Source organism: Heptranchias perlo, chromosome 1, assembly GCF_035084215.1.
Source record: "Heptranchias perlo isolate sHepPer1 chromosome 1, sHepPer1.hap1, whole genome shotgun sequence".
NCBI classification, from domain to species: domain Eukaryota; kingdom Metazoa; phylum Chordata; class Chondrichthyes; order Hexanchiformes; family Hexanchidae; genus Heptranchias; species Heptranchias perlo.
Window position 1 is genome coordinate 165,499,281 of NC_090325.1, and position 15,900 is coordinate 165,515,180.

At 41.8% G+C, this 15,900-nt stretch overlaps 1 protein-coding gene across 7 annotated transcripts; it reads left to right on the plus strand.

The window, feature by feature from the left end:
- The first annotated feature begins 439 nt into the window (after window positions 1–439).
- Window positions 440–15,346, plus strand: spry1 (sprouty homolog 1, antagonist of FGF signaling (Drosophila)). 7 transcript variants are annotated; one of them, XM_067993458.1, is made up of 3 exons: window positions 1,745–3,179; window positions 3,347–3,788; window positions 11,802–15,346. In XM_067993458.1, the coding sequence occupies exon 3, from the start codon at window positions 11,857–11,859 to the stop codon at window positions 12,832–12,834; it is 978 nt and encodes a 325-aa protein (XP_067849559.1). In that variant the 5' UTR covers window positions 1,745–3,179; window positions 3,347–3,788; window positions 11,802–11,856; the 3' UTR covers window positions 12,835–15,346. The 7 variants fall into 7 exon arrangements, with proteins under 7 accessions (XP_067849560.1, XP_067849559.1, XP_067849556.1 ...); XM_067993455.1 differs by having other exon boundaries at window positions 3,347–3,758; XM_067993459.1 differs by lacking the exons at window positions 1,745–3,179; window positions 3,347–3,788 and adding an exon at window positions 440–644.
- Window positions 15,347–15,900: the final 554 nt, after the last annotated feature.

Consider the following 15,900-nt stretch of genomic DNA (forward strand, 5'->3'; position numbering starts at 1 on the left):
CTGATGAAATCCCTGGTAACTGGTCTGGAAGAGATGATGGGCTAACAGATAAATCCCTTAATTTCTTTAAACGGGTCTTCGGCCGTTCCGGTGTGAAAGGGCGGCTTAATGATCAGTCAGACTTCAGATGAAAGGGAAGCCAGAGGGTTAATGAATGAGCGATTTCCTGCACAAATGAAACCAGCCAAAGAGCCACAGGTCGCCGCAAAGAAACACTCAGAGACAGGACAACAACAAAAGAAGCGTCTGTATTTCATAATGCAGATATACTGTACTCAAGTTGAACGGAAGAGGTTCGGTGTACTCTACCCAATTATTAAATATATCATTAAAGTACCATGCGCGCGCGCACACACGCTATATATAATATAACAGGTTATGCCACATTGCAGTTCAAATTAGATTAATAAGTGCAACCAGGAATAGTTTAACGTTACACATAAATTATACTTGGAGCCATTCAGTGTAGGCTCCCGCCCCATACAGAAGGTTACGTGGATTGGCATTAACATTCTCAGCATGTGTTCAGTGGCAAGAGACGGTTGTTTTGGTGCATTCAAATGACTGGAGCAACAACAAAAGAGGAGTTTAGGAAGTCGAGTTTTCCCCCCAGTGTGATCTGCGCACAAAAGCATTATCCAAAGGTAGGGGCTGCTGAAAGGTTCAAGGCACCAGGTCCTTATTACCTGGACCTTTAATATTCCGACTCGCGGATTTCTGGTAAGAAAAAAACAAACGAAGTTCAAAAGTTTTAAAATATTTATGTATGTTTAATAATGGCATTTGAAAGCGAGTTTTCATCGTTGCAGGTCGTTTTTTTTATGAATGTTTCCTCTGCCTCTTTTTTGTAAACCACATTCGTTTTTCTCATCTGAAAGCTTTTTATGCATAATGGAAACCAGCAGGATGCGATAGAGGGAGAATTGCACTGGATTCCGGTCTGCGGTTTATTTTACAAATGAATAATAAAGCCGCGGAGGGCCGAAGGCAGTGAGAGGCTCAGATGCTTTTTCTCCAAGGGCTTATTCAACATTTTGAACATTTTTCTTAGCAGCACATGGAGTGGTGTGTGAGAGTGTTTAGAGAGTTGTGTACATCGACAACAAAAACGTGTAAGACAAATGTGTATATTTTCTTAAAATGCCATTGAGATAGGGTGAAATATATTAAAAACTTGAGTAAAATAAATATATGGACCCTGATAGTAACTAATTTCACCTATTTTTAATATTGTTTCCTTCTATTTAATATTACAGAGATAAAATTAAGCCGGTTTACCCTGGAATATAAATTGTGTAAATATGTTGAGTTGATGTTGAAATTTTCTTGTGCGTAAAAGTTAGATATCTAAGTGAAATCAGGCAATAGATCATGAATCCAATCTCGTAGTAATCATCTCTGGTCGGATGCGCCGTTTCCTTTCATCCAATTAGAGGGATATTTCCCACCAATCTACAAGTTTCAGCGTTTAACCTGCATCTCTAACCCCACCAATCAGCTTCATTAAAAAAAAGTGCTGGATCCTCCCACTGACCCAATCAGAGCCCACCGACTGCGGTGAGTCCTGATCTAACCAATCAGCAGTGACCGGATATCTTGTATCCTCTTTATTCCTATTTTTTCCGCTTCTGGGGTGCTGGAGACCAATGGCCGGCGGTGGAATGCAAAATTCTGGCCAATGAGCAGCTGTGGAATGCGAAGTGTCAACCAATGAGGGCGAAGGGAATGTGGTGTGTGTTTCGTGGATAACGACCAGTCGTCAGTGGCACTGAGGACAAGTCCGGAGCGGGCAACAGTCAGCAGGCAGCGTGTTAGAGCAACTCCGCACTCACATAAAGGAGCATCTCACCTATACAGGCAGCGTGTTAGAGCAACTCCGCACTCACATAAAGGAGCATCTCACCTATACAGGCAGCGTGTTAGAGCAACTCCGCACTCTTATATAAAGGAGCATCTCACCTATACAGGCAGCGTGTTAGAGCAACTCCGCACTCACATAAAGGAGCATCTCACCTATACAGGCAGCGTGTTAGAGCAACTCCGCACTCTTATATAAAGGAGCATCTCACCTATACAGGCAGCGTGTTAGAGCAACTCCGCACTCACATAAAGGAGCATCTCACCTATACAGGCAGCGTGTTAGAGCAACTCCGCACTCACATAAAGGAGCATCTCACCTATACAGGCAGCGTGTTAGAGCAACTCCGCACTCACATAAAGGAGCATCTCACCTATACAGGCAGCGTGTTAGAGCAACTCCGCACTCACATAAAGGAGCATCTCACCTATACAGGCAGCGTGTTAGAGCAACTCCGCACTCTTATATAAAGGAGCATCTCACCTATACAGGCAGCGTGTTATAGCAACTCCGCACTCTTACATAAAGAAGCATCTCACCTATACAGGCAGCGTGTTAGAGCAACTCCGCACTCACATAAAGGAGCATCTCACCTATACAGGCAGCGTGTTAGAGCAACTCCGCACTCACATAAAGGAGCATCTCACCTATACAGGCAGCGTGTTAGAGCAACTCCGCACTCTTATATAAAGGAGCATCTCACCTATACAGACACTGGTTGCCGGACACAGCCTCACAAATAGACGCACCAATAACATACAGCTTTGTACACCAGGCGCAAAGCTTCACAGTGAGCGTAGAATCTTACACACGCAGTATCACAACATTCACACACACGCAGTCATATCGCGTACTGGTGACAGCTTCATCTAGGGAATAAGGTGACCAGACGGGAGACCTTCATACAGAGAATTCGCCGTGTCTTGTGGAGAGTCGCATACAAGAAGGGAAATAGCCCACTGACAACCCACAGCCCGTGCGGAGAGTGCCAGTGAGGAAATACCCCAAGGCTGCTGGACATTGTTGTGGATGCGCAGTGCGTAGAGTGGAGTGCGACGGGAATGTTGGCCCCGCTGTGCTGCAGATTCAGCAATCCCGCTGTTCGCGGGGAGAACTCTTGTGTCTAGGGGTCCTGCTTCCTTCAACTCGACAAGTTGCCTCACGTCCACTCTCCACTTGTTTCGATTCGACGACTGACGCCGTGACTCCGACTCCTAAATATTGGTTTATATCAGGCGTGAGACTGGATCTACCTTCTAGGAATAGACTTTATATATTACATAATAAAATGGATTTGTACTTGGTGGATATATGGAAATAGGTAGGATTCCTCGACATTTAATAACTTTAAAAATATAGTTTTAAAAATCTTGTTTGATTGGATAGCTTTTACATTGGATAGCTTGAACAGCATAAGATTTTTTTAAATCTTTCCCTAAATGAAAACGAAAAGCTAACTTTTTTTCTTGCCGAATATATGTTCTTCAGGATGAATCAACTTCCACTTGTGAAAATGCCCAATATAGTTGAATGACCCCAGTGTTGTTACTGGAAAGTCCGCCCCCGTGTGGTGTTCTCCATCCCCTCCGACCGCCAGCCTGCTGCTGCTGGATTCATTCATAATTTTCCCCCCTCTCTTCTTTCCTCCGCTCGATGATCGATCGATTAACCAGAGTTTAACTGCGCTCCGAGAGGGCGCTGCTGGCTACAGTCAACGGCACTCGGCTGCGGGCTTTTGATGTGTTCTTTTCTGAGTCGTTTTAATTGAAATAATCGTCGAGATCTGGTACCAAGGCGGGAGGAATTGAGGGAGCGCGGATCGTTTTTCTTAGCCCACTTATTGCCCGAGAGGAGACGGTTCTTGCAGAGTTTCGGCACAGCAACTGCTGTTTGCAACAAGGTGATCGGGGAATCAAGCTTATTGGTTTGGGTAAGGCGGCTGGAGGGGGTTTTGATACATTCAGCATATTGAAGTAGTGTTTGGTTAAACTGTAGGACCTTTACACTATTGTCAGATACGTCTTGTAGAAGAGCTGAGAAGCGGATTCTTAAATTATTATTGAAAAACTATTGGGACTTGTTGTGGGGCAGGGGGCGTTTTGTTCGCCCCCCTCCCTTCTCTCCAGCTCCCGATGGTGCCTGCGAAATCTGCGTATGGGACTTCTTGTTTTGCGTGGTCAGGCTGCACATCGCCAAAGGATCGGCCGCCCGTTGTGTTGCGATGTGCGCGGAGAGTGCGCCTGGACTCACGGCTGTCTTCGCTGGGAGCTGGCTCGGCCCCCGGAGCTCGCTTTTGTAGTTAATCCCAATGTTTAATCGAGTCTACCGCATTGACGAGGCGATTTACAATCCTAAAACGTGGCTTGATTTTAAAAAAATACTTTGTATGTGACGATGGCTTTTGTGCCATTTGTTCCGATCGCCATGTAGAGTGTCATCGCCCCCTCCCCTCCCTACCCCAGAGCGTCTTCAGATTGGAGCGGTAGAAACATAAATCCGGTTTGTCCTGCAACTCCCTTCCAACACGGACAGCATAGGTCAGACAGCAAAGTCAAATGCCAAGGTCAGGAACTGTATGTGTGTTTGTGGGGGGTGGGTGGGGGGATTTTAGGGGGTTCTGTCCATTGCAGAGAATGGTGTAAAGGTGAAGTTTGAAGTTAATACAGGCGAGAGACTTCCTAGGTCACAGATCGAGGTCAATATTGGGAATTCTCTGGATGCATGTTCAGGATCGTGAAACCCGAACCCCGGCTTCTCACTTCCGATACGAGTTCTCTGTATGTTTGTCGCTTTCTTACAAGCACGTCCAGTGAGAAGTTTTAAAACCCTGACGTTCTACTGGCCTTCTTAAATAATAGAAGCAGTTTGAAGAGGCATTATTATTTGCAGGTGCTTGCGTACAAGTCCCTTGTAACTTGCTGAGTTAGAAAGGTTTTGTTCTAAACTGGTCGTTAAGCGCCGAATGGCTCTTTTGGGTGCAATTTCGAGCGAGACTACTGATTGTGAGTCAACATGATGGGTAATTGACAAGGGTTCAAGACTCCTGGTGAGGGATCTGACTTTTAGACTTGGTCGTCATCCATCACAACTTAACCCCTCCACTTTTATTAAAAGCTAACTTACAAACTGGCCAAAAGTGGAGCTGAAAATATGGCATTTTAGTAATGAAGGTAAACGTGATCCATTTGTAGTTGGCTCATCTGCTATGAAATTTTATTGACCATTATAATATACTTCATCTTGCCATTATCATGCTGTGATAAAACATGAATATGACTTTGGATATGAAGTGACTGGTAATTATAAGTGATTGGATATATTCTAGTCATTTCACTTCCAAATTGGGCCTGCAGAAAAATACATCTGATTTGTTCTTCTCTCTATCAACATGGGATAGTTCTTTTACGCTAGATTTTTTAAGTTTTGCTCCAACTAAATGCCAATGTGAGAATGCCACCACTTCATGATTGGAAACATCCAGAAACTATGGCATAACATTCTCTTCAGAGAGCCATGTACTGCAGTACCCAACCATTCACTACTGGCCCCTGTTACACCACCCATTAATCCAGATACTTTCAAACAGTGTGATAGACAGTGTGGGATGAGAGTCCACATTTCATGTAAAATTGGAGAATGCCTGCTTTGAAGTTGCATGGTTTGTGAGAGTACAATTTAATTAGCAGGTTATTACTAATGGAAAAAATACATATTTTCCTTCTTTTCGGTAAGAGAAATTTTACGGTCCATCTTAGAAACATCAAAATCTAGTAGGGTAGCAGTCCTATAATTTGATGGTGCTCTGAATTCAATTTTGAAACTCCATCCGGGCTTACTTATGCTTCCCCCCCATATATATTTTTTGTATTACCACTCCCCACCTCTCACAGGCACACGTATCATCTTCCACCAACTCATCTTTGCGCCCTCGGCCCATGGCACTGAAAGCCTAACGTTTAATACATTTTGTTCCATCCTTTAATCAGATGTGCTTAAACTGTAGACTTTTCAGGGCGAGGTCTGATCGCCCGTATTGCTTCAGGTGCTGCTGTTCCTGGTGGTTGAAGGTGCTTGATTTTGGATTTGTTCTTCAAACAATAAGTGACAGTAAGACTGCAAATTCAACTGTAATTTGCCACTTAAGTTCATTGATCAATTTTGTAACTCGAAGGCAGACTTGAATTCTTATACCTGTGCTTTGCAAGTTCTTTAAATTTGTTTTCTCAGCAGATCCCATCAGATGGGTGCTTGAATAGGAAAGCTGTTGCATTTCATTCTAACTAACCTACACGTTAGTGCCAGGTCCTCCACGAGGACATTTTCAATAACATCCCCTTATTCCTTCAATTGTGCCATTGCTCTTTACTTTAAGGCAAATTAAAACCTTTGTGGTTTTGGTGGGGGATGATTTTCAAACCTAATTGTTAAATTATGAACAATTTTCCAGTGTTTTTTTTTCAAATCTGTGTTATATTTGTGCAAGTAATTAAGAACTGAAGTGTATTTATTAACCTTGCCACTATATACAATCCTACTCTATGTGTGGAAAACACGCAGTAAGTGGTTGCATTTTTGTGGCATTTGAAGACAAGAATGCCTCTTGCACAAAAATAAGACTAGCACTGTGCAGTGTTGTGGAAGCTCCCAAATTAAAACCGCATTATGGATACCACATGGTAATAGTCTCTTAATTCAGTCCAGTTTCGTGCTGACCGAGATCCAGTGATTCATTGTCAGTATAATCCTTCTGCTGTAAGAGCTGAGTACCAGGTGCATAGGGCAATCCAGCAGATCCTGACAACTCTGTGCAAGGCAGTTGTTTTAACCCATTGGCGTCCTTACTTTGGTTTGACGATTTATACAGCAGTTTGAAATCTCAATATTTTTTGAAAACAAACTTCGTTTTAGGGTGGAGGAGAAATGGGAGAGAGAAAGTTCTGGATACTTTGGTATATAGTTTTAATGTTGGGCTGTATTCAATAGCTACGTTGTAGGAGTAATGGTTATGCATTAAATACGTAAGTCATTAAGTGTGCTGTGGTTGTGCTATCAATATTTCTATTAGACATTGCCTTTAGAAGGATATCATTTTGAGAGAGCATGGTGCTGTCATTCACAGTTGCATACACAAAACTACTTAGGAAGAGAACAGGGAGATGATGCTATGAAATGTGTTAGGTAGAGTACTTACTGAAATTTGATGGCATTGTGCATTATGTTTATGACTCTGTTCCCCTCCCGCCAGTGTATTGCATAGGAAACCAGTACATTAACCCTTTAACTGCTGACTTCACTATGCAGAAAAAACAAGTAATCATTTTCATGTTGAAAATTTATGATACTGCATAGTGAGTAGAATTTTAAAAAAATAAGCGTGACTCAGGACAACATTATAAGTCGACTTCACTTACCTTTTTAGACTGATTTTAGTCTTTTGGGGGCTATAAGCTGCATTTAATTTTTCACTGTAAAATGTAATAGTGAGGCAGTTCTTTTGCTATAGATCAGACCATGATATAGTTCTAGTACAAGTTGTGAGTATTTTTGTATCTTCAAATATGACTTAACTGCAGTAGCCCTAATCTTTTCATAAGGCCTGCCCCACCCGAGAAAAATAAAATAGCTTCCTCTTCTGCGCACATTCTCCGCTGGGAGAGTGGGTGTTATGTGCCACAGACGTCTTTATGTTTCCAGCTAATTCCTCTTCAGCAGTGTCCAATAGGATGCATAGTTTGAAGAGAGTGAATGGCAGTTCGCTCTTTTTTTTCCTTCCCTTTCTTTCCTCTCTGCTTCAGATAAGATCCTGTTATTGTGAGCAACCTAGCCACCTGAAGGAGGTGAGGTCAAGGGACCTGGCATCTTAAGAGTGGGACTTGAAATGTGACAATTTTCTGGTTGGGAATTGAAATCAGGTCAGTTGAGTTTATGCCCTAATCCCTGTACCCTTGTTTAATAGTTATTTTCACTTCTAAAGGATCCCATCTCGTGAAATGTACACTGTTGCTTGTTTTTATTATTCAGCATTGAAGGAGATCCGCTGAGTTGGCATTAGGATAATCTGTTATTTTAGATGATTTTGTGGAGGGGGAGGGGGTCTTTATTGAGTGTCCTGAAGACACTGGCTCAAGCTGCATCATTCTATGGGTGTTGGCAGCCCCTCTGGTATCTCACCTAAGCAACCATTCTTCATTCGTGAACCCAGATAATGAGTGCTGGCAGTTCATGGTGGGGGGGCGGGGTGGGGGTGCCAAACCTGATCCTACTGTCAGTGGATAGCCATCAGCAGTAGGTACTTTGGCTGATTTTTTGTTCCATTACCTAGCCCAGAAATGTCAAGGCCAATTATAGGGCTTCACAACCATTTCAACTGAGATTAGCTAACTGAGCACACAGCATGGATTGAACATGAGACCTTCCTGAGCCACTGGGGGAGCTATCTATTGACTGTCTGATCATTTTCAAAATTGAAAAAGGTTTAATTTACAATATAAGCAATTTGAATTTGATATATTTCTCTTGTCACTACATAATCTGTACTTATGGAGTAGGCTGCTTAATGATACATGAATGTCAAATTGTATTGATCTTCATTATGTAACTACTTTTATTTTAGTAATTTTCATGTAACAGTGCAAAACCGGTTGAAAAGTGGCTGGTGACCTTTCCTTTCACCGAGTCACTTGTGTAAACTTCCACCCACTGTATGGCCAAAGGTTGAAAAAAAGAAAATACAATAATGATTCTGGTCTTAGCAATGTTGTATTTTTATCATGAGACAGTCTAGATTTTAAAAAAATTGCAACAGTTCAGGACACTGAATCTTTTGGGCAACCATGTTATGGCCATCTGGCGAGATTTGATCAATATACATACTATACTGCCTGAAATAATGGGTATAATTCCATCAAAAAGAGTAAAAGCTTTTGTGCTCCAATGCAGTGATGTAGTTTCAGGACCTGGGTTATGTATTCCTGTGATTCATATATTGGGAGTTCCTAGTCTTGGCTACAAGATCTGATGGAGATGCAGACTGCAGTCCAAAAATAGAGAGAGAACTAGACGAGTAGACCCAGTTGTTTTTATGTATCTCCTAGTTGTCAGCTCAAGGGTGGCATTGGTAGAGTTCTGGGAGTTCATCATCTACCTGGGAAAGGTCTAAAGGGGTGGAGGGGAATATTAAAATAATTCACAACATGTATTTCTATAGTGCTCCTCAGAGACAGGAAGTCACCTACATGCACTTTACAATAAGGAGGAAACACAGTGGATGTTGAGCAGGAGGAGAAAACAGAGGATTACAGTGGGGGACTGGAGACATGGTTAAGTGAAAGGTTTTAAAGAGGTCTTTCAAAGCAGGGAGGGAAATGACAAGGTAGAGGGAGCTAGAAAGGGAGTTCTAGAGGACAGGGAAATAGTAGTTGAATCAATGTATCAGTTGAATTTCCTTTGCAGATTTCAAAAAATATTTTTTTCCTGCAATGCAATCTCTAATGCTGTGTATTGTGAAATAGATAAGTGTACCTGTAATATAGAACGCACTGGGCCTAAACAAATATAAACCATTTTATGGCTCCTCTTCCCTTGTCAGCATAGTCACAAGGCTTCAACTCCAGCCCCCTCCTACTCCTTATAATGTATGCTGCCTCTCGGAAACATTATCATCAGCATAGGGTCAGTCTCTGCATGTATACCAATGGCACACACCACTTGTCCATCATCATCCTTGATTCCAGGACTGCTACTGTGCAGCCTGACTGTCTAACATCAAGTCATGGATGAGCCAGGACTTCCTCCAACTAAACATCAGCAAGACTGAAGCCATCCTGTTTGGCTGTCATCAGAAACTCTGTATTCTGTCCTCGATTCCACACTCATCCCCAGCTCCTCACTCAGGTTGCACACCTTAGTGTTCTGCTCAACCCTGAACTGAGCTTCAAACTGCATATCCAAGATTACTTATTTCCATCTTTAAAACTTTGCTTGCCTCTGTACCTACTTCACCTCATTGCTGCTGAAATGTTGTCACCTCCGGGCTCTAATGGTCCAATGCCCTCTCAGCTGGCCTCTCAAGCTACACCCCACACAAACTCCTAATTTCTTTCAGAACTCGTGTCACTTGCATCCTATCCCATACTTAAGGGTCATTAAAGTCAATTTTCATTGCCAACGTAAAAGTCAGGGTTTTATTTTTAGTGTAAAATTGGGCTCCAAAATTTCTGAGTAAATTTGGAGAATATCAGTAAAAACAGTTTTATTTTGAACATTGCTGAAACTCAACAGAACAAGCAAGGGACTTAAAAAAAAAGGCACATTTGAACAATAGCCCGCAATTATTTACATAGTTCACGGACACCATTTTTCTGGGGTTCAGCACCAGATTGTCACTTAACCCCAGAGAGTTTTTTTTAAAGTAAAATTGGAAGAACCTATGTTTATTGTTTACCTGCCGTTATGATGGTCAGATAATCAAAATTGTCGCAATCTTGCTTTCAGTAATCAGTACCTTGGTGTGTGACCTGAGTCAGCCTTTGATTGATAGTCTCAGTTTTTAGGAGACACAAGGTAATTTTCACCTTCACCTCCTGGGCGGTATGAAAATCAGGCAGGTCCTACTACGGATGCAGGGTCTGCTCCACCAGATTACCGCCCAGGCGGTGAAGGTGAAGATTACCCACTCTGTGTGGTAACTGGGTCAGGGCCTTGCTGTCCTTGCTGCATTCCCAACTGGGAATGAAAGACTGACGTTTGCTGCAGTGTAAAGAATGTAGTCCTAACAGCAGTACCTAAAGAATGTGCAGGTCCCCTTTAAAAAAAAATCCAAGTTGCACAGTGTTTGTTTCTTTTCCTGCCAAAAATCAAGTCTGGAGATGCATGCGCATCACATCTGTGATGTGGGCACAGCATGTACAGCATGCAACATGCAATGCGTGCACATTTCTATACCTGATTAATAATGGGAAATTTTACTGATATTGTTTTCCTCAAATTCTGGTAGAAATTGATTTTTACTGATTTACTGATTCACCACCCGAAAAGCTCCAGTCATTTATTGATAAATTGGTAAATGCTGATTTTGATGATCCCTACCAATGCTAAGTTTTGCTCCCCTAACATGCCAGTCCTTGGGATCTCCACTAGCTCCCTGTCCCCCAGCACACTGACTTCAAAACCGTTGTCTTCATTTGTGTATCCTCTTACTTCTGTAATCTCCTGCAGCTCTATGTCTCAGATTGCATATCTGAGTCTGGATTCTATCCATCCCCCATTTGTAGCAAAGCCTTTGGCCATTGTGGTCTGCAATCTGAAATTCTCTTCCTAAACCTTTCTGCCTTGCTACGTCTCCCCCCCCACCATTAATGTGCTCCTTAAAACCTCCATCTCGTACCTCACCTTTGGCCACCTGCTCTCACCTCCCAATTCCTGCCCTTTTGTTAAGCACTGTGGGACAATATGCTACATTAAAGGCATCATATATATATATATATATATATATAAAATGCTATAATAAAAAGAAAAAAAATGTTCTCCTGCCTCTCACAATTCCCATTCTTAATATACTTTGCCTTCAGTCAAAAGGAATAATCTGGCATGTCTGCAGAATTTTACTGGGCAGGTTTGAACCCAGCCCGCTTCCTTATAGATTGAACAATCTTACCATGAGTTAGGAAAACCTTCCCATTGAGGGGTAAGGAGTTCGTATGAGTGTGCAGACTGTTAATCCGAATCTGGCCCAATGAAGAAATAACTTTTGTTGCCAGTAGGGTTGCCTCGTGCATCCAAATGTAATTTTCATTGTGGGAGCTGTGGCCACAGTCCAGTGGGTTAAGTGCTTTCTGAGTCTATCCTTTTGCAGTAGCCTGGGATCTTTGTGATCCCATAAATTATAGCTGTATGTAGCAATATGACCCTAATATATTTTTTTCCTCTCTACTTGTTTTGGCAGAATTTCAGATGCATGCCAAGCCTACGGTGAATGCTGGAAGTTGTGATCACCACAGATGGAGGCCCGTATTCAGCATGGCGGTGGTGGTTCATTGGTTGTGATCCAGCAGCCCTCTCTCGACAGCAGGCAGAGACTTGAATATGAACGGGAGTTGCAGCACACTGCCATTTTATCCCTCGATCAGATTAAAGCAATCAGGACCAGCAACGAGTACACAGAAGGCCCGGCTACTGTGAAGAAGGCTAGTAGTAGCGGTAGTAGTAGCAGACCCACACAGCGGCATGACAAGCATGAAAGGACTCACGAAGTGATACCGATCAACGTGAATAATAACTATGAACATCGGTCCACTCACCACACACACGCTGGTCACCACCCCTCCACCAGGATGCCTGTGTTGAGCAGGTCGACCAGCACGGGTAGTGCAGCTAGTTCAGGGAGCAACAGTAGTGCGTCATCCGAGCAAGGACTGCTGGGACGTTCACCACCGACACGGCTAACCACCAGCCACCACAGATCGGACCGGACGATTAGAATACAACCTAAACCATCTGCTTGTACAACTGATGAGCTGAAATGCTTAGGGAAGGAGGATTTGGCAAAGCATAGATTTATATGTGAGCAATGTGGGAAATGTAAGTGCAGAGAGTGCACAGCACCAAGGACTCTGCCTTCGTGTTTGGCTTGTAACAAGCAGTGTCTGTGCTCAGCAGAGAGCACGGTAGAGTACGGTACATGCATGTGCCTGGTAAAGGGAATCTTCTACCACTGCTCCAATGACGATGAGGACTCCTGTGCAGATAATCCTTGCTCGTGCTCCCATTCGCACTGCTGCTCCAGGTTCTTGTGCATGGGTTTAATGTCCTTGTTTCTGCCCTGTTTACTTTGCTACCTTCCAGCAAAGGGCTGCATCAAACTTTGCCAGGGGTGCTACGATCGTGTAAACCGGCCTGGGTGCCGATGCAAGAACTCTAATACTGTGTATTGCAAACTCAAGAGCTGTCCCACTCAAGGGGAGGACAAACCCTCTTGATCCGGGGCAGCAGAGCTCCTTAACACTCTCCTTTTTTTTCATTTTGAAATCATGCGTGTGTGTTTACCCGCTTTCAGCCTAGGACTGGATATCATCAAATGCAGCAACTATTCTAACCTTAGCCCTTTCAACAATCGAGAGATGCCTGCTTTCTATCAACGTGGAACGGCTTCAGTTCTGCCTGTCAGGCTTAGGATCGTGAATGTTGCTGGTACTCGTGGGTGACGAGACATCCGCATCACTTCAGAGGAGCTTTCTCACTTGCAAACAGCCCCCTTAACTAATTTGTATTGTCCACAGATTTTTCATGATACACAACGTTTACTGCTATTCTTTACAAATCATCAATTTTTTTTAGCATAATTGAAACTAATTAACCAGATTCTGAGGGGGGTTTGATCCCTTTAATATATGGATGTCACAATACAATTTCTGCCAAGAAGATAATTGGGGGAAACCACTGGTGCTACGATGATAAGGCACTGGCCTGCACCAGGCTGGCTGCCACCAAACTAACTATCTCCATTCAAGCAGCCAGTTTTTGTGCGACATTTACAAGTGACTTCCTGACTTCATTCATTGACTTCCTGTTAACTCCTTATATTGTTACCTGATTTTTCTAAAGTATGCAAAAATTCCCTTGAAATAATCCAGGGCATATTTTTCTCTGTTCCCTATTTATAGTGATAAAGCAGATGAGAGAATAAAGGTTGTGTTCTCTGCTTTGCACTCAAGTACTTTATTGCGAAGAGAGGAAACTATACTCCTGAGTCCTTATTCTTGTCAACTCAAAAACTACTTTTGCACCAGTGTATATTAGTCAGCTACATTAATGGATGGGAAGATTTCCATTGTTTGCTATTTGTGGAGAAATTGTTAATGTGCTTTTTATACTGGATTCATGGTTTTGCCATATTTAGCCAACATTAGAAGTTTTTACCTCAGTTAAAATCCAAAAGTATTTGGGAGCTTTTATAAATACAAATTATCACAACGCTCTCAAAAAATACAACATGCTCCATTACTCCAGTGAACTGATATGACTTCAAATTCTGTAGTGTAATGCATGCCACACGTTCTGAACACTTCTCTATGTGTAAGTAAGTGGGAGTTGCATTGGACACTAGAAAAAAGACTAATATAATAAGAATTATTTTAAAAGGAAAGACAAAAGGACTTTTTATTGTTCAAATTCTGTACTGGTCTGAACAACTGCAAATTTTAGTGTTCTGAACAATGTCCACCATATTGTAAATCTCTCCTGATTTTTTTAAAAGGGTAGGTCAATCTTGGTTTCATATTTCAACCTAACCTGCTGTGGGTGTTTAATGTAGAGGTACAGAATACCCTTTAATTTATTGATTTAATGGTGCGTTTTATACAAAGGAGTAACAATATCTTCTGAGAGGCAATAACTGATATCAGATGCATTGGCAAAATGCTCTTAGGCTCCTGAAATATATCAATTACCGTTTTATTGTGACATCCATAATTAAATGTTGGGTTGCCTTTAAATTGATGGGACCGTACTCTGGTTTATTTTCTTAAATTTGTCCCAGTGAGCTCTCCGTGCTTCTGTCTCAAGCCAAATTGTGGCTTTCTTTGTGTATATATTTTATGTAAAAAAAGAAAGTTTTGAGGAAATTGACTGTTTTAAATGTCTCAAAACTTCTTTTGTTGTAAAGAATATTTATTATGTGAAGCTCTATTATTTTATGGTATTTATTTCAAAAAGCTGTCTGAAATTTTACTCATTTCTGAATATAACAAATATCATTACTTACTGAGAAAAATTAAGGGTGGCACAAAAGAAAATGCATATGTTAACTATAAGGCAGAAATATATAAATTAATGAAAATACTATCTTGTGTGTTGTCTGAATCTTTTTTTCTTATTTTGGATTCCCATGTAATGCCCTAAAAAGACTGCATTTATATAGTGCCTTATTCCTTTTATCAAAAATATCCCAAAGCGCTTGACATGAATTACTTTGAAGTGCAGTCTAACTTCTGGAAAGTGAGCTGCAGCAGTTTAGAGACCTTCAGATTTAAAAGAAACTCTTTGCAGATATTTTGCACCACTGCCCATTCAATCATTCATTCAACTTTCTGTTGAAGAAAAACCCCAAAACAACACAGTTTCTCCGTGGGTAAATGCAGAATGTTGGTGCAGTACTGAGCTGTACACATCAGGTAGGACTCTGGTCCGATCCCTGGTCTTTTATTAAATAAGCTGCTTTCACTGGGTGAAATGTGGTGGTGAATTTGAATATATTTAGTGCGGCCAAACACTAAACACTAAATAATTGGACATTGTTTTCTGAATTTTCTGTTGGATCAGGAATTCATGAAATAGAATGAGAAGTGGTTTGGTATGTTAGAATATTGTGGTTGGATTGGGCATGTGTTTATCCGGAGTTGATTGTCAAGCCAAATATTTGAATAAAGATCCTATTTTATTCAAGGCACTGGTAATGATTCCAACATGTTAAGACAAGGATTGTCACTAGATGGTGTGTATAATGCAATGCCATAAACCTGATTTGAATAATGCAGCAAGAATAAATCAAAATCGCACACTTGGTGCCTGAATTGTAATTGGGTGTTTTTCCAATCCAGTTAAACACCTTCATTAATCACTGGTTGCCCGTGGTCTGTGTGGATCTTTCACACTTTTGAAGGAACATTGGTGTTATAAAACTCTGATTTGACTCGGGTCTAATTTAGAAGCCTTACAGCTGTTTAATGTTTTTCATTTTGGTTCTGATTTAAAAACTGATGTCTAAAAGGAGACATTAATTCAGATGCCATTTGTTCCCATGCTCTTTGCCCGTTCCCCCACCCCTCCCCATCCCATTTGGTCTCCTCTAATGAAGGTGCTGGAGTACAGCTCCACAGTTGCTGGCTGCTCGCCAATATCTCATCCAGATGACCCAACACTCCTTAAGTGTGAGACAAGATGGTGAGTGTTGGAAGACTATTCAAATATGGAGGACACCACAGCTGAATCCAGTCCTGTTATCGCACATTATCAATTTATGTGAACTTTCCAACAGGAGTCACCGG

Excerpts from the sequence above, each read along its gene's own strand:
- spry1 (XM_067993459.1), top strand. The coding sequence starts at position 11,857 with ATGGAGGCCCGTATTCAGCATGGCGGTGGTGGTTCATTGGTTGTGATC.